We start from the raw sequence: 18,935 nt of genomic DNA, 5'->3' as shown, positions 1-18,935 counted from the left end.
TTTTTTCATCGGATCGGTTTGGTTTTTTGGATTCCGGTTTTTTGTCCAGCCCTAATATTGACGTGAAAAAATAGCAATATATTTTATAAAAATACATCCACTCGGGTGCGCAGATCAAAATATAGTAATGCATTAAAAATGCAAGAGAAGAGTATTCTTTAGAAAAATAATCATTTTGTAACACATAGATATTTTCAAAACGAAGAGAGTATAAGTTAATAGTAAGTTTAAAACAATAGTTTCACTTAATTCGGAGAAAGTAACAGTAATAACAACAAAAGCTCTTAAGACATGATTATTAATGGGTTCTTACCTAGTTTCTAATAAATAAAAGACAATAAAAAGGAAAAAGCTAGAAGAGAAAGAGACAAAATGCTTATATTAGACATCGTTAGAGCATCAGCATTGGTTCCCCAAATCTAGTTTCTGACCTTATTATATTAGTATTTTTACATAACTTTCTTTTACAATTGATTTTACTTATTTCAAAAATATTAAACCACTAAGAAAAGAACATGTGGAAAATTAACCTCTCAGACAAATAAAAAGGTCCATTCGCATAGAGTCATTCTCCCCCTCTTTTCCTTTTTACTTTTTCATTTTTCTTTTAGAATTTTTAATATTTTTAATATGGTGAAAATGCTTTAAGAGCCTCTACTGCGCATGCTCTTAGAAACTGGTGCACAAAAAGAAAGACATCATTAAAAACTTAATAGAATCTTATTGTCCAAATGTCATATTTTTTTTATTTGGATTTTTTAAAAGAAAATAATTTAATTAAGTAATTAAGTTTAAATTAAAAATTAGTATTTAGTCGTTTTAAGAAATTTATGTGGGGTTTACCGTTAATTTTGCTCTTATATCTTTTCTTTGTCAGAAACAAATAAATGATAGAGAGAAAAAACAAAATATTTCACCTTTTTCTGCATAGCAAATGATTGAAAAACATAAGTGATATATAACCAACAGTCAAAGTAATTTTCTTGTTTGCTGAACATTAAGTGTCAGCCAGCCAGAAGTTGAACAAACTACTTAGGACAAGTTAAGGGTGAGGGATACAATAAAATTTTAATTAATTGAATAGGTCAGCTATGTTATAAGAAGAGAGAAATTGGGGTGTCTTATTCCATTGATAATGAATTATATAGATATACAATAGATTGAAGAAAAAATAGAACTTGGGGAACAAGCACACTTGATAATCAAGTAAACCTAATATTTTCCGTAATGGACTTCATCACAATATTCATAACACTTTCCCTTGATGTTTGTTATACCAATGTGCTTTCACAATGCCGTGGATGTTGCTTCATTAAAAAACTCACCAAGAAAACCCAATGGGAAAAACCAGGGTTAAGGGAAAGAGAGGACAATGCGTAATGACTTCTCCTCATGTGTACATACGTCAAAATTTTTGAGATGACGCAATCTGATCAGGTGAACTATCTTCTCGAAAGATAATGCGAGTAGCGCCTTGATGAATAAATCAGCCAAATTTTCAGATGAGCGAACTTGTAGGACATGAACATCGCCGTTCTTCGGCCCTGCATGAGTCTTTATATGAATTGATCTTTTTCTTCGATTCTCTTTATCACAAAAACTTTAGAACATTGATATACCTTTTCATAGGAATTATAGTATTATCGTTGTCTATCATTTGTGTTTTCTTTGTTGCCTCTTTAAAATGGGACAAAAACCATGATAATGAAAAAGAGGGCAACCACACTTACTATCATATTTCTTTTCCTAGAAACAATATCTTCAGGATATGATATCAAATTTGGTTTATTTTACGTTGCTTCTTATCTAAATCTATTAATTTCCTCATTATTTTTAACATATCTATACTTAGGCGGTTGGAATATTTCTATTCCGTATATATCTATTATGGATTCCAATCAAATAAATCTCTTCAGAGAATTGAGCTTAACAAAATAAACTCTATTTATGTATATTATGATATCTAGGACCTTTAGACTTCTTGTATATAATCATCTTTTGACTTAGACAATAGTTTCTTGGTCTAATTTGGATTTCAAACCAAATTTCTTACATACAGTCGTCTCGTACATACGATATTTTCATTCGTAACTATAAAAGTTACTATTTATGACTTTCTTTCTTGTCATGTGAAATTACATCTTTCAGTTGTGAAAGAGATTAGTAACTTTCTCAAATAACACTCTTAAATATGGTACTTCAAAATCATTCAAATATGATCATCTTAAAATTTTTAAGGATCTTTTAAGATAACATCTCTTTTCTAGTTGTCCAGTTTGGAATACATAACAATGTAGTATTTTCAAAAAAATTCTTCCAAACAATATATTTGTTATAACTCTTCTGTATTATATTCAAATCAATGATTATATTGATTCATAGTCCCTTGATAAATATAAATGGATACATTAGTTAACCTTATAATAATTCATATATCGAATAAAAATAATCAAATAGCTAGAGTTTCTGGGAACATAATTTTGATGATACCATCGATCCTTCTTGGATTTTGTCTTTCAGGGATTATATTTTCAGTGGGTCATATAATTCAAGTTCTTCCTTCATTGCTAGACTGATAAGGAACTTAAAAGTAGTTGCATCTACCACATGAAACTATGTCTCTTCACAATCAATTTCATATTGATCCTTTCTTTGGTGCAATGACTCATTTCTATCCCACTTGTTTTATACCTTCTAGTGTTTGACTAATTGTCCAAATACTTCTCTCTTTCACAAGAGTTTATATCTTTGTCTATTGCTTCTTTCTGATTTGGCCAATCATTTCTGAGTTTATATCAGTGTTGCTAAAAGTGTTTAACACTTATCCCAATGAATTCTCTATAATCCTCAGAGACTTAAGACGTGAATTCACCAATATTATAAAGATAAATAGTGGGTGATAAGTCCACCAGCATCTCTTTTATTCATGCCAATAACTTTCTTTGTCTCGTTAAAACCATATCACCATTTTAAATATCACCAATTAAGTTATAAATTTCATTCATTAGCTCTAATATTGACTAATATACACGAATTAACAAAAAAAATATTTAAAAGTGTTTATAGTTTTAGAGAAAATGAAAATTTATTAAATATTGACGCATACGACATCCAAGTAAGTCGTTTGGACGATTTACGTCCGACAAGTCATTTTTGCAATTGACTTTTAAATGTGTTCTTAGAGATGACTTATTTGTAAGTCGTTCATTTTTGTTTGTTAAAAAAATACCTCGAGAGTACCTGAGACGAAAGTCGTCTAGAATAAACGGGTTAGTTTTGCATTTGACCGAATTGTGTCAGAAATTTTGACTTTTTCTGGACGACTTACTTGTAAGTCGTCTCTGGAAAACAAAAAAAAATCAATATTTTATGGAAGTTAGATGACTTACTTGTAAGTCGCCTCATGTTAGTTTGCAATTGGAAAATAAAACTAAAATATTTATTTTTTCCAGACGACTTACTTGGAATTCGTCCGTGTAGACGACGTACACGAAAGTCATCCAAGATAAGTAAGGTTTGACCAGAATCTTGGAATAAAATCTTGGACGACTTTGCTTATCCTGGATGACTTTCAAGTAAGCCGTCCTGCCAGAAGACTTTCAAGTAAGCCGTCCTGCCAGAAGACTTTCATGTAAGTCGTTTGGAAAACACTAAATATTTTTAAGTTTTATTTTCCAATTGCAAAACTAACCTGAGACGACTTATCTGGAAGTCGTCTATAATAAAGTATTGACTTTTTTTTTTGTTTTTCGAGAGACGATTTATAAGTAAGTCGTTAAGGAAAAGTCAATTTTCTAACACAATTCGGTCAAATGCAAAACTAACCCGTTTATCCTAGACGACTTACAAGTAAGTCATCTCGGGTACTCTTGAGGTTTTTTTTTAAAATGGACGACTGACAAGTAAGTCGTCCATTTGACCAGAAGACTTAGCTGAAGTCTTCTACAACCAGAATACTTACGGGTAAGTTTTCTAGGCGAACAGATCTGAAAAAAAAATCAATTTCATACCTTAAATCGGTGAGATGACTTCCTTAGCACAAAAAGTCTTCTCCAGCCATACAGAATCTCAAACGAAAATAACCCACCAAGAATCGTAAGTTTGAATGGCTCTATCAACCATAAAAAAATTAGAATCAAAAGGTTGAGTTTTTTGGATGAATATGGAGACAAAGTGAAAGAGATGTTGTGTTTAGTTTATAAGAATTGAGAAAGAAAGAGTGTAAATCGATTTGAGGTGCACTAATAGCTTCAAATTGGTTGTTCATGGTAGTTGGGGTATTGATGGCAATGACAATCTTGTAAATACTTGAAGATGATGAGGTTGAGAGAGTAAAAAGACCATTTTCGAAAAAAAGAAGCTAATGGTATTTTCGTAAATAATGTGAACTTGTGGGTGAATAGGGCAAAAGAAAAATCCAAAAAACATTGGTTAATTTTGTGGTTGACTTCATGTTTCAAGTCAATTTTGCAAAACCCTTATATTTAAGTCACATCGTTAGTCAACAGTTATAGTTGACTAACAGTAAGCCTAAAACAATTTTTAAAGTTGATGATTTTTGGTACAAATATAAATTAACATTTTAAAAATGGAATTTAAAGATTGAAAATATATTTTAATAACTATAAAACTAATAATTAAAAAATAGATAAGAGATAACTCAAACCAAAATATATAAGTTTTTTATTTTCTCAAATTAAAAAATTCTATTATTTTCATTTATATCTAAAATAATTAGTTAACATATCATTAGTTAATTATTCAGTTATAAAATCATTATGAAGAACTTTTATATCATTTACGATCAATTTTTATAACTATACAATCTTATTTGGATTATGTTTTATAATTTTACTGTCAAAAATTGTTAGTGAATGTTAATTCAACTTGTTATTTTCAAATGAAAAGAGTTAACAATTGATGAATTCTTCCCGATTCTTTATGTTTATAATTAGTATCTTCAAAGAAATTTATATAATATCTATATATGAAGATAATTTACATTCCACTAATTTTTTTATATTTTAAAAATTGTTTAAATTTTATTTTGAAGAAAATAATGAAAAAAATATATTTTAATTTATTCAATATTTATATTTATAAATCTTATTCTTACTAAACAGGTTATTCGAAAAGTTAACATCCAATTTTTTCAAAAGATATTGATTTATATTTTGCCAAAAAAATCATCAACTTTAAAAGTCATTTTAAGTCTAATGTTAGTTAATTATAACTGTTGACTAATAAAATGACTAAAATGATATGGTAATAAAAGTTTATGATTGAAATTGTTTATCAACAAAAGTTCAGTATTTTTTTGATTTGCCAAAAATTGATATTTTATGTCAACTAAATTTAAAATTTGATGATTTAAATGACAGTTTTCTTGTTTGGGTTTAGAATCTAGGATTTGGTTTATGGTATATAGTTTGAAATTAGATTTAGGATATATGGTTTAGAATTTAGTATTTAAGGATTTGCTGTCGACATTAACGTCGTTAAAATTAGAACCATTGTTTTTTCAGCTATTTTGTAGTTTAAAAAAAAGTTTAATATCTTTTATTTACTAACCTAAGTATTGTTGTATTTTTAATTAATTTATATCTATAGGATATGCGTATCTCTATTATTAAAAGAGAAGTACACTTAGGAAATGCCCCTGAATTTTCAATGTTAATTACACTTCCATGCCACTGAACCTATTAATTAACATTTCTAAAAAAAATCTTGTCTTTTCAGATTATTAAATGCATGTTTTTTTACTCTGATTTTTCCTTAAAAATCAAAAACACCATCTTCACAGAAAAGGAAGTTATTTATTTTATTTTTAATGACTTAATCAATGATAGAGATAAATCACCTATACCAATAGATGATTATTAATTTATTTTCTTTAGCCAAAATAAATTCAATATCTAAACAGAAATCTTTGCTGACAATAAGTTCTAACCTATAATCACTCTCAAATATTTAATATAACTATAAAACACAGAAACTTATCCTATAATTACGTTAACTTCTAAAAATTTGGTGAATAATAAATTATCTTTATATTTTTTCCATATCTAAGTAATAAATAAATTGTTGTTTTAAAATGTTATATTAACAATAATGTAATACATATAATTTACAAATACATATATATATATATATTATCAGTAGTACAAAGAAAAAATTAGTGAAAACAAATATTTATACGGCCACGGGTCAATCTATAGAAATAAACAACAACAGCGCAAGATTATATTTTATTCATTTATATTTTTTAAAGAATGTTAAGATTTTGGAATTGGAAAAAATTATGACCAACCTCTATATTATTTTAATTAGAAAATTTATAATTTATATCAAAATATTTTGTTAAACATTTAATCTTAATTTTGTTATAACTATAAATATTAATTTCCAATCTAAATTTATGTCTAAATATTACAAATATATTATGGGGAAATTTCATAACTACACTTTGTGTAGTACCACAATTCAATAATACCATCAATAGAAGGATATTTTCATAAATACATCAAGCATTAATGGGTGAATTATTAAACTGACCCTTGTCTATTCTTCTCAACCATCGTCTTCTTCTCTACTCTGTAAAAAAATTCTCCGACGAGAACAAAGTGTCTTCTCTCTCACGGCAACGAGCGCCGGTGACGAGGTCAAGCGATGGCGACGAGATCGAGCGACGGCGACGAATGCGACGAGATCAAGCTATTGCGACGAGATCGAGCGACGGCGACCGAGCGACGACGATGGGAGACGACGAGATCGTGCGAAGGCGGCGAGATCGAGTGTATTCTCTCTCACAAAGCAGATGAGATCGAGACTCGAAATCTCAAAGTGTCGAATCCTCATCAAAAATCACAAGTTGTAAGAGAAAGAGTTTTATAACCCCTTTGTAAATCTGGATTTCAAGTAATTTAGAATTTTATTACGATACCACATAGGGTTTGACTATATACATCCGATATATTTTGATTAAGTGATGGTTCATTAGCTTCCATATTTTATTTGTTGTGTAGTTCACGAGACTACTCTTAGAAGAAGCGAGTGATGCTACTGACGAAATGATGGAGCAAGAGATGGCTTTAGCTAAATTAATGTAACTTGTTACTTTTTAAGCACTGAAAGTTTTGTCCTTTTATGTTGCCATTCATGTCTTGCTGTATGTGTTCATTGTGAGATTACTCTGTTTGACAGATCATGTGGTCAATTATCATAACTAAAGAAGGTTCCTTTTTCTAATGTGCATTGAAAGTTTTGCCCTTTGTGAATAATACGTGTAGTTTCTGTTTGTACATGTGAAAGTGTTTGTTTATGTTTGCTAGATTCATGTCTTGAAGTGTGTGTTCATTGTGAGATTAATTACTCGTTGATTGATTTTTGTTTTCACAGGCTAGGGCTTGTTGGAACTATTAAGGTAACGTTCTTCGTCTCTTTCTGTTAAACTGGTTTGGTAAATTCATAGCACGGAGATATGTTGTTAGAAAGCTAATGGAGTTTTTTTGTTGTCGTTAATGATGATATGTAGGATTGGGCTAATGAAATATTTAAGAGGATGGAGGATCAAAAGTCAACCAGGAAAAGAAACATGATGCATTTTGGCTGCCTGCTTATACATTTCTTGTAGACAAGAGGACAAGCCACAAACTATTAAGAGTTTATAAAATCATTTATAGATCATTTATAAATTTTATAAGAGCTTATAAAACCTTGTATCAACCTTTTATAAAGTTAATAAACACACATAAATATTTTTATAACTATTTATAAAAGTTTATAAAACTATTTAAACTTGCCTTGGGGATAGCAAAGAAGCAAACGCCCCACGTGGTGTTGTAATAGAGTCTCTGAAACTTCACCTGGATAATAGTTGTTTTAATAATTTATAAGTTTTATAACTTTTATAGCTAATTTATAAATCTTTATAAAATAATTTATAAAGTTTATATACCATTATAAAAGATTATAAAAATACTTTATATGGGTATGTAAAATTTTTGAAGCGGTGAAGTCTTGCTTGCTGTCCACACGTGCCTCAGAATCTGCCACGTATCATCATCTCTTTACAAAGCCTTATAAGGGTATGTAAAATTATTTGTAAAAGTATATAAGCCATTAATAAAGGCATATAAAACAAATTATAAAATCTATAAACCATTTATAAATGTTTAGAAGAAAGTTATGAAAGTTTATAAATAATTTATAAGGGGTATGTATACTATTAATAAGGGTTTATAAAACGTTATGAAAGCTTATATTAAATTTATAAGGGGTATTATTAGTGTTGTATATATTTATAAATCAACTAAAAGAGTCTATAACCATTTAGAAAGCCTTATAAAACAATTTATAATGGTTTGTAAATAACTTGTAAGGGTTTATAAGAATATGTAAATAATTTATAAGGGTTTATAAAAATATTTTATAAAGTTTATACACCAATATAAAACAATTTATAAGGGTATGTAAAATTATTTGTAAGATTATATAAACCATTAATAAAGGTATATAAAACAAGTTATAAAATCTATAAACCATTTATATATGTTTATAAGAAAGTTATGAAAGTTTATAAATAATTTATAAAGGGTATGTATACTATTAATAAGGGTTTATAAAAAGTTATGAAAGATTATATTCTATTTATAAGGGGTATTATTAGAGTTGTATATATTTATAAATCAACTAAAAGAGTTTATAACCATTTAGAAAGCCTTATAAAATAATTTATAATGGTTTGTATAATAATTTATAAATAATTTATAAGGATTTAAAAAAATAATAATTTATAAAGTTTATACACCATTATAAAGGATTATAAAACAATTTATAAAGGTATGTAAAATTTCTGAAGCCGTGGAGTCTTGCTTACTGTTAGCATGTGCCTTAGAATCTACCACGTATCATCATCTCTTTACAAAGCCTTATAAGGGTATGTAAAATTATTTGTAAGAGTATATAAACCATTAATAAAGGCATATAAAACAAGTTAAATAATCTATAAACCATTTATAAATATTTATAAGAAAGTTATGAAAGTTTATAAATAATTTATAAGGGGTATGTATACTATTAATAGGAGTTTATAAAAACTTTATGAAAGCTTATATTCAATTTATAAGTTATGAAAGTTTATAAATAATCTATAAGGGGTATATATATACTATTAATAGGAGTTTACAAAACTTTATAAAAGCTTATATTCAATTTATAAGGGGTATTTTAAGAGTTGTATATGTTTATAAATCAACTAAAAGAGTCTATAAGCATTTAGAAAGCCTTATAAAACAATATATAATGGTTTGTATAATAATTTATAAGAGTTTATAAGGGTATGTAAACAATAATATAAGAGTTAATATATTGTATATAAAAGCTTATATGATTCATAAATATTTATAAAGATTCAGAAACTGATTTATAAAATCTTATAAACTAGTCTATAAGATATTTTATTTTGATTTACAAGAATGTATAAATTGATTCACACAAGTTTATAAAATTGATTTATAATACTTCATAAAATATCTACTGCATTCTATAAGTTAATTATAAATATTTATAAACTAATTTATAAAACTTTGTAAATCATTTGAATCTAGTTCCAACAGAGTTTGTACTTGCAAAACTCAGTTCTTGTTAGTCATTATTAACATAATATGACAACATCAAGACTTCTCCATATCTCACTCTTCTATAAAAGAAACGACTGAACCAAACTCACTTACACGTCCAACCAATTTCTCCAACTATGCAACTCATAAGAGAGATACAATTGTTTTAGTATAAGAGATGTCTTAAGAAGATGAGAGAGAAGAATGTATTAAGAAACATACTCTGCAACTTTTATAAAGCATTATAAATAGTCATTCTTTAATCACATAAACTACGTTCTTGTTGAGAGTCCCTCTTGCTTCTTCAAACAGCTCACCAACCTTATCATTCTTCAAAATCTGAACTCAATCCAGTCACATATTATTCATAAGCATCAACACTCACTTCCAAAAACAAGATACAAAAATAACATGCTTTCGTAACTCAACAAACTCATGCTCAATCTACACTGCTTCTATAGATATTATACACAAAACAAGACATAAAATATGAATCTCATAAGTACCAAACAGAACATTATAATAACAAAACACCAACATTTCACCTCATATATTGCATATACTAAACCTTGCTAAAAAAATAAATAGTAGCATTGTATTACCTCAAGAAAGTGAGGTACTTGATATGCATATCACCACACATATTCTCCACAGTATCCTTTAAATCCAGAAGCTCACATCACACCTTTGTAATTCCCTGTAACATTACCAGATCAATCAAGAGAAGAAGTAATCATGGAATAAATTTACTCTTAGGTTAATAATTTCTCATGAATTAAATTTATTTTAAGCTCTATGTCTTTTGATTGCTAACAGATGAACAATAAGACTTGAAATGACCCAATTTATAAAGTCTTATAAATTTTAGATTTCAAAACTTCATGAGAAAAACTTCTGTCTTCTTTATCAGAAACAGATCGATTTTGATAAATCAAGCTACAATTACAGAAGGAGACGAAAATCACCATCTATTATCCTCTTACATTTGTTAGTGTTTCTTATGCGTCGGGAGAGAGATCGTATTGTTCGTCTGAGCTTGTAGAGTCTGTCAGTTTCGCTGGAGAACTCGTTAGCCACATCAGATCTCGCCGAAAAATTTGTCAGCATCGTCAGATCTCGCCGAAAACTTGTCAGCGTTCGTCAAATCTCGCCAGGAACTCTTCAGCGTCGTCGGATCTGGCCGGAGAACTCGTCAGTGTCGTCGGATCTGGCCAAAGTCATCGAATCTGGTCGGAGAACTCATCACCACCGGAGACTCTTCCTAGATCTGATCACGTTTAATATGAATCTCAATTTTTAAGAAATCGTGGAGAAAAAATGGTAGTTTTAGGTTTAATTAGTTAGGGGTATAATAGTATTTTGTCTATTAAATTTTTAATGGTAAAAATGGTTAGTGTAAACTTGAAAAGTGGTATCATGAAAGTGGTATTTTTGGCAATTTCCCATATATTATTTAGTATAAATAAAAAACTAAAAACATAAAATAATACCCACCCGGTCGGGCGGGTCAAAGTCTAGTTTAATTTATGACTCGAGTAAAAATAATGTTTGGGTCGGCCCCTTACATAGCAAGAGATCTTCTGTCATGGAAAGAAAAATAGAAGGAAAAAAATGAAAATTATAAAAAAAAAAAAGGAAAAAAAACTAGGGTTGAGGGGATGAATCATTCCTGATTATCGAAGGGTCATGATGTATTTACTCAGCGATGCAGAGCCTCTTTCAATCTAATTAATTACAGACACGAACGACGCAAAACATATTATAGGGAAAAAAAGATCGCACCTCTTCACCAGTTTGTATGTCTGTCTCATCTATTTAAACTGTCTCGAAATTAAATTTACTGCACCACCGCCACAAAAATATAAGAAACCCATATGGCTTATTCTTCTTCGTCGTCGTTTTCGGCTTTCACAGACCTTCCTTCATCCATTGTGGGTGTAACACGTGAGGAGTTCTATGCTTTTCACAACATAGACAGAACCTTATTCACTCGTCTCGTCTTTGATCTTAACCGAGACACGAACCAAACGTCTCAAGTGATTGCTTTTCTCTTCTTGCTCGAGCAAATCCAGTACGCTCGAAACTTAACACCGTTTCTCGTCGAGTTACCAGACGCATTCATTGAGACGGTGGCTAACGAAGTCGATGTGTGTCTAAGCATCTTACACAACCTAGATTTCTCAACGCTCTTCGTTACCAACAACGATGATGGTTCGGTTATACCTTTGCTCTTACGTCTGACTGGAGGCAGGCTTACTCTCAGATACGTCCATCAAAACCGCGAAACTCTCCTCCTTGGTGTGATTAAGAATATGAACGAAATCTGCAGCCGAGCCTTTGATGACTTATGCGTGAAGGCAGAGATGTACTACAGGGAGCAGTTGTTGGCGTTACAAAGGGAGAAAATTATTGAGGAGATGAGCAATATGAGGTTAAGTGTTCAAGAAGGATCCCCTAATCGGTTGAATGTTCCACAAGGAATCTCTAGTACGTTGAGGGTTCAACAAGAAACCCCTATTAGGCAGAGCGTTCCACGAGGAAACCCTAATAGGTTGAATGTTCCACAGGGAATCTCTAGTGCGCTGAGTGTTCAACAACAATCCCCTATTAGGTTGAGTATTCCACAAGAAATCTCTAATAGGCAGGGTGGTCAACATGGAATCCCTATCAGGCAGAGTGTTCAACAAGGAATCTCTACTAGGCAGAGTGTTCAATATCAAACTCCTATTTGGTTGAGTGCTCAACAAGAAAGGGCTCCTGCTCTTACTACACCTCTTCCTGTTGATGAAGAAACAGATATAGAGAACGAGGAAGTGGTTATACCTGCGGATGATAGGACGGTGTTTCTGACTTTTTCGAAAGGATATCCCACTTCGGAATCAGAAGTTAGGGTTTACTTTACAAGGAAATTTGGGGAAGTGATAGAAGCGATACTGATGCAAGAGGTGGAAGAGAATGAGCAACCGTTGTTTGCGAGAATGGTGTTGAAGAAGGAATGTGCTTGGAAGATCGAAGAGATTGTGGGTCCAGGGAATAAAAAGAAATTCACTATTGATGGCAAACATGTTTGGGCTCGCAAGTACGTTCGCAAGAAGCCTAGTTCAACTGCTTCTCCCTCATCATCACATGTGTGACTGTCTTCTTCAGTTTTTCAACTATAAGTTGGATAATATTCTCAGACATAAAATGGCATTGGTCTTATTATCACATTATAATATTTATATTTTTTATTTGGCGATATATATCATCTATTTACTATTTTTAATCTCGTTGTGAATGAATTATATTGAATGTGACAATGTTAAAAGTCAAAGTTCCATGTCCATCAGCCATAAGTCAAATACATTTTATCTCGGTTGAAACATTTACAAAACAAATAATACATATTAAATAAAATGAAAGAGGACATAATCATCAGACAAACAAGATGACATCCCTCGAATTCTCATATATCGATCAGAAAAAGTACATAATCAGTAGACAAACAAGATGACATCCCTAAAGGTCTTCTAGAACTGAAGTAGCATTTTTTAAATTTCTGATTCCACATAAAATATCCGAAAGTATTTTATCGATGGGTGCATATTTACATTTTCCACAGATTTAGCCTCACCCTTCAAACCTATACAGATATTCCCATACGCCATGTTTGTTGCGTTGAAACAATGAGTGCTTTACTTTCAGCTTCCAATCTATCATAAGCTTTGGAGATATCAGTCTTAGTGGTCATATATAGTTGAGAAATTCTTGTCACATTATCAGTGATCATTCTACTGAGAATGGGAGCTACTTGTGACTCTGAAATAGTCTTACTGAGAAGAGTCTTCAAACGGTTCACTAGAAATTTTGATATGGTTATATAAAAACTTTAATATAATTCAATAGGACGAATACGATAGTCAGAAAATATATTTGGTTTTCCATTTGGGATTTGTACAAATGTTCGTTTTAGTGATTTCAATATTCATCTTAGAATAAAGAAAGATTGTATTTCCAAGATGTTATATAACATCTTGCGACTTGCGGTTAAACCGTCTGGTTCAAGTGCGCATCAGCTCCAATACTATAGACTGCTTCTTTAATCTCAGTTTCACTCACTTCCCTTGTTAGGAGATGACCTTCTACTGTAACTTCTACTGTAAATGACTCACTAAGTTGTCACTGTCTGTAATACGGCAACTGTTCAAGCTTCGATTTCTTTTTCTTCTTCGTCAACAAACAACAGACGCAGAACAATATCATGACAAGGAACAAAAGTCCAGCTGCAGCCACATATTCCATTGGGCAGCATTGATTGCCAAAATTCTGTTTCTCAAATATCCTGCTTCTACACATGCTTAGTTGTTAGAAAACAAGTAAATAGAAATTTGGAAAAGGAAAATCAATATCCAAACAGCTCTTGTAGTTCAGTTGTTCAGGGCACCCCTCTGGTAAGCAGTAGGTCTTGCTTTCAAATCTCAAGGAAAGAATTATAAACTACTAACAAAAAAATTTAGATAAAATCTCGGTTATAACAGAATTGTAAGATTTTAATACTTTGATGGGTTGTATAACTCCCAAATATAGAAATAATAACTAAAACAAAATCAAAAAATTTCTTAAAAATAGAATCTTAAAAAATTGGAGTTCTAGTTCCTAATCTTAGGAAAAGAAACAGAGGTGGGTATTCATTGTTTCATCTCACAATAGCTTTCAGTTGACACCATCGGAGAGAGTGATTATGGCGGAGGGGCAGTCCCCGGAGAACTCACCGCCGGCACCTCCTCCTCCTTCTCCGTCATCTCCCTCTTCCAACCAAACAACATCTCCTCCTCCTACTTCAGACAGTCAATCAACATCTCCTCCTCCCTCTCCAACTCTAGCTCCCCCACCAGAACAACAAGAACAATTACCTCCTCCTTCACCGGAAATTTCCTCCTCGCCTCCACCACCTCCGTCTGACTCCTCAATCCCCTCCTCGCAATCACAATCTCAACCTCCTCCTTCACAATCCCCACCGCAGCAGAGTGACACCAAAGGAAACAACAAAGGAAATGATGGGAGCGGCAATGGAGGAGGCAATAACGCTTCTCATCCTCCACCACCGTCTACTAATTCTGACCGTAGCTCCCATTCTCCACCAAAATCACTAGCGCCGCCTACAAGCAACGGTGGCTTTAACACGTCAAGTAACGATCGTCCAGACATGGGTGTTGTTATAGGACTTGTAGCTGCAGCTGGACTTTTGTTCGTTGTCATGATATTGCTCTGCGTCTGTTGTTTGCGGAAGAAGAAGAAAAAGAAATCAAAACTTGAACAGATGCCGTATTACGGAAGCAATGCTTTCCCCGCAGGCAACAGTATGTACCCATTGAACCCTAACTAAAGCCCATTAGTTTTTTGTTTGCCAAAAAAAAACATGAATTTTGTTTCCTGTTACCCAAAAAATTAAATTAATCATATTCTCAGCTATTCTCTATAAAAAAGTACAAAGTTATAAACCCATCTAAAATACACGGTATGAATTAGTTATTTCAACTTCAGATTTGTTTCTTGTTTCCCAAGAAACCAGTTTTTTTCCTGCAAGACTAGTTCTGAATAATTTTTATTTCAAATCACAACTCAACTAAGTCTTGTCTGTATTTTCTTTTGGGTGCGAATGTAGATGGGGGTGATCAATACTTCAATAGTGCTGCTACACAACAACAACAACAACAACAACAACATTACAACCAGAATGATCATAATGGCAATCTTCCTCCACCTCCTGGAACAATGGGAACAAACTGGGTGAATTCACCGCCGCCACCACCACCTCCAGGAAACTGGCAGCCAATGCCTTCACCATTGGCACCAGTTTCAGGTGGCGGAAATGCAATCGGAAGCGGTGAGATGAGCTCAAATTACTCATCAGGTCCATACGCTCCGTCTCTACCACCGCCACACCCTTCAGTGGCTTTGGGATTCAACAAAAGCACATTCACTTATGAGGAGCTCGCAGCCGCGACTCAAGGTTTCTCCAAAGACCGTCTGTTAGGACAAGGCGGGTTCGGATACGTTCACAAAGGAGTCTTGCCTAACGGTAAAGAGATCGCGGTGAAGAGCCTTAAAGCGGGAAGCGGACAAGGAGAAAGAGAGTTCCAGGCAGAGGTTGAGATAATCAGCCGCGTCCATCATCGACATCTCGTGTCTCTTGTCGGATATTGCAGTACTTCAGGAGGACAGAGGATGTTGGTCTATGAGTTTCTTCCTAATGACACACTTGAGTTCCACCTTCATGGTAATTAATGATGAGTTTCTTTTTTTTTTTCCGACAATTAATGATGAGTTTCTTATATATGTTCCTGAAAAATGTCATTAATTATACAAAAACTAACTCGCACTGTTACTAAATAAATGGAGTTATAGGGAAAACTGGAACCGTGATGGATTGGCCTACTAGACTCAAGATTGCCTTAGGATCAGCTAAAGGACTTGCTTATTTACATGAAGATTGTGAGTGAATCTTTTTTTTTTCCGTCTTTGCCGTTCACTAATTTGGCTCTAAATCAAAGCTCATTCATATGTTTTATCTAATAATTGTGATAAGGTCATCCTAAAATCATCCATAGAGACATAAAAGCTTCAAACATTCTGCTTGATCTTAACTTCGAAGCAAAGGTATGCTTTAATTAGTTAATAAATTGTTTATATATTTCTCCATAACGTCCCTTTCAATTAATCTCCAGGTTGCAGATTTTGGGTTGGCTAAGCTCTCTCAAGACAACAACACACATGTGTCGACTCGAGTCATGGGGACATTTGGATACTTAGCCCCTGAATATGCAGCAAGTGGAAAATTAACAGATAAATCAGATGTTTTCTCTTTTGGAGTTATGCTTCTTGAGCTCATAACCGGACGCAGACCTGTTGATCTAAGTGGTGATATGGAAGATAGTTTGGTCGATTGGGTATATAAGTGTACATTCATTTAAATTGAACTCAAACCAAAACGGAACTAAACAGTTTCATGGTCTGATTAATGTTATTTGGCAGGCGAGACCATTATGCATGAATGCAGCTCAGGACGGAGAATATGGAGAATTAGTTGATCCATTTCTTGAGAATCAATACGAGCCTTATGAGATGGCACGCATGGTGGCTTGTGCTGCTGCAGCCATTAGGCACTCGGGTCGCCGTCGCCCAAAGATGAGTCAGGTAAATTATAAGTTTATATCTTACTATCAAAAATTTACATAACTGTCAATTTATTTAAAATAAGTCATTTTTAATCCTAGAAATTCTAGGCGTAAGTTAATCTTAGATCGTTAGGCTAATGCTTACTATAAACTAAATGTTTTGTGCTTTTTTTCTTACTAGATCGTTCGGATATTGGAGGGTGATGCATCTCTGGACGACTTAAACGATGGTGTGAAGCCAGGACAGGGCTCATATATGGGCTCAAGCGGAGGTGATGGGAGCTCAGACTATGAGACGGGCACATATGGTGCTGAGATGAAGAAATTCCGGAAAGTGACACTGGACAGTCGCGATTATGGGGCAAGTAGCGAGTACGGTGGCACCAGTGAGTACGGGCTTGACCCATCCTCCTCGAGCAGCGAGGAGATGCACACTGGAGGAGGCTACAACAAAAGTACAACTACTTCTACTCGCAGGGTTTAAACCATAAACCAAATCATCAAAAACCGTCAAAGCAAATATCTATTGTTTTTTTTTCCGGGAAATATGACCGTTGGATGTGTTTGTTTGTTGGAGTCAAAAATAATATAAAAGTTATTATTTCTTAATTTATGTATCTTGTGCTAACAAATGTCGAAAATATTGGTTGTCACAGTATGTCTATGCTTATTTTTATAAACAATATGTTCATACAAAATTACTGTTTTTCCCGTTAAAACTTGATTGATTGAACATCTCCAACAAGCAACTTCATTTTAAATGGAAAAAAAGAGATGGTTCTCTAATGGTAACTCTCAAATTTTAACTCTTAAAAATTTATATTTTACGCTTTAGTCCTAAATTTTATTAATAGTTAATTAAAATCATAAATTTAATAAATAAACAATAAAAATATATTAATATATAATATTAACATAATTAGTTAAAAATTTAATTATAACATCAAATTACTTACAATAAAAATAGAAAACATTAAAACATAGAAATAAAACACAAACAGTTCAAATTACAATATATATATAATACAAAACTAATTAATACGATTATTTTTGTAATATTCAATCAATGCGTTTTAAGTAATAAATGAGTTTCCTTATTTTTTATTCGAAGATTACGTGCTAAAAATTGTTGAAAATGCATATCTTCGTTTATGGCCATCTCAACATTTATTTTGACGGCGCCGGTCTTGCATCTCGAATCAGTGCGTAGATATCACGTACATAGCAACATTCGCCCATTGAAAAATTTAAACTCCATCGATGATATTAACACTCACCAGTTTATCTGATCTGAACAAGTAAGAATTATACAAAAATAACTCAACAACAGAAACCCGAAGAGAATACTCCAAATTTATATCAAGGATATTTTGGTGATCTTAGAGGTTCCAGACCAAATTTACATGAATATTAGTATTGAAATGTTTATTTTAGTGTGTAATATTTCAGCTTATATAACTTTTATTTTGATGTAAAATATTATGATTGTATTATAATTTAATATTTGCATAAAAATGCATTGTGTGAAATAATATGTTTATATTATATTTTTATTAATATTATTATATATTGGTATACAATATTTATTAACATATTATTATTATTTAAAAATAATTTTGTAAGACCATAATTATAATATTTAAGTGCCAATATAATTTTAATAATAGAATGCAGCATAAGAAATAAGTATACAATCACTAAATAAACATAAATAAAAGAAATAAAGTGAAAAGTAAATAGTGTTTTAAGGGATTCACCATTGTCCGCCCCCTCAAATTTGAAGATTTATTATTCACTCACTTAAAATTTGAAGGAAATAAAGACTATTGGAATGAAAAAACCTTTAAAAGATAAAAGAATAAATAGCTGTTAGAGATGTTCTTATAGAAAAGAAAACTCTTTTAACTAGTAACGACAAATAACGTAACTCGTTCATGTTATTTGTTACAAATAAGCAAATACACTAAACTTTTATTTAAACTGTTTTTTATTTACCATATGTGCTTTATATTTTTTTTACATTTTTATTTACAGTAGTTATATTTTGTCGTATTTATATATCAAATTTTTTGATTTTAAAATTAACTGATATTCAATACTACTTATAACATTTTGTCATTCTAATATTTTTCTGGATGATATATTATTCTATTACTAT

General features: G+C 31.7%; 2 protein-coding genes across 2 annotated transcripts; both read left to right on the top strand.

The window, feature by feature from the left end:
- Positions 1-11,125: 11,125 nt before the first annotated feature.
- Positions 11,126-12,858, top strand: LOC108848620 (uncharacterized). Its single transcript, XM_018622031.2, has one exon. The coding sequence runs from the start codon at positions 11,495-11,497 to the stop codon at positions 12,752-12,754; it is 1,260 nt and encodes a 419-aa protein (XP_018477533.1). The 5' UTR covers positions 11,126-11,494; the 3' UTR covers positions 12,755-12,858.
- Positions 12,859-14,316: 1,458 nt separating this feature from the next.
- On the top strand, positions 14,317-17,340 carry LOC108857390 (proline-rich receptor-like protein kinase PERK7). The gene is made up of 7 exons (XM_018631377.2): positions 14,317-14,959; positions 15,265-15,879; positions 16,008-16,094; positions 16,189-16,259; positions 16,328-16,549; positions 16,635-16,796; positions 16,959-17,340. The coding sequence occupies exons 1-7, from the start codon at positions 14,341-14,343 to the stop codon at positions 17,259-17,261; spliced, it is 2,079 nt and encodes a 692-aa protein (XP_018486879.2). The 5' UTR covers positions 14,317-14,340; the 3' UTR covers positions 17,262-17,340.
- Positions 17,341-18,935: the final 1,595 nt, after the last annotated feature.

This window comes from Raphanus sativus, chromosome 1, assembly GCF_000801105.2.
Source record: "Raphanus sativus cultivar WK10039 chromosome 1, ASM80110v3, whole genome shotgun sequence".
NCBI lineage: Eukaryota > Viridiplantae > Streptophyta > Magnoliopsida > Brassicales > Brassicaceae > Raphanus > Raphanus sativus.
The sequence above is the reverse complement of the archived record's forward strand: the minus strand, read 5'-3'. Positions and strand labels throughout refer to the sequence as shown.

Excerpts from the sequence above, each read along its gene's own strand:
- LOC108848620 (XM_018622031.2), top strand. The coding sequence starts at position 11,495 with ATGGCTTATTCTTCTTCGTCGTCGTTTTCGGCTTTCACAGACCTTCCT.
- LOC108857390 (XM_018631377.2), top strand. The coding sequence starts at position 14,341 with ATGGCGGAGGGGCAGTCCCCGGAGAACTCACCGCCGGCACCTCCTCCT. Across the intron at positions 14,960-15,264 it reads TGCTTTCCCCGCAGGCAACA|ATGGGGGTGATCAATACTTC; the intron begins GTATGTACCCAT and ends GTGCGAATGTAG. Across the intron at positions 16,797-16,958 it reads GTCGCCCAAAGATGAGTCAG|ATCGTTCGGATATTGGAGGG; the intron begins GTAAATTATAAG and ends TTTTCTTACTAG.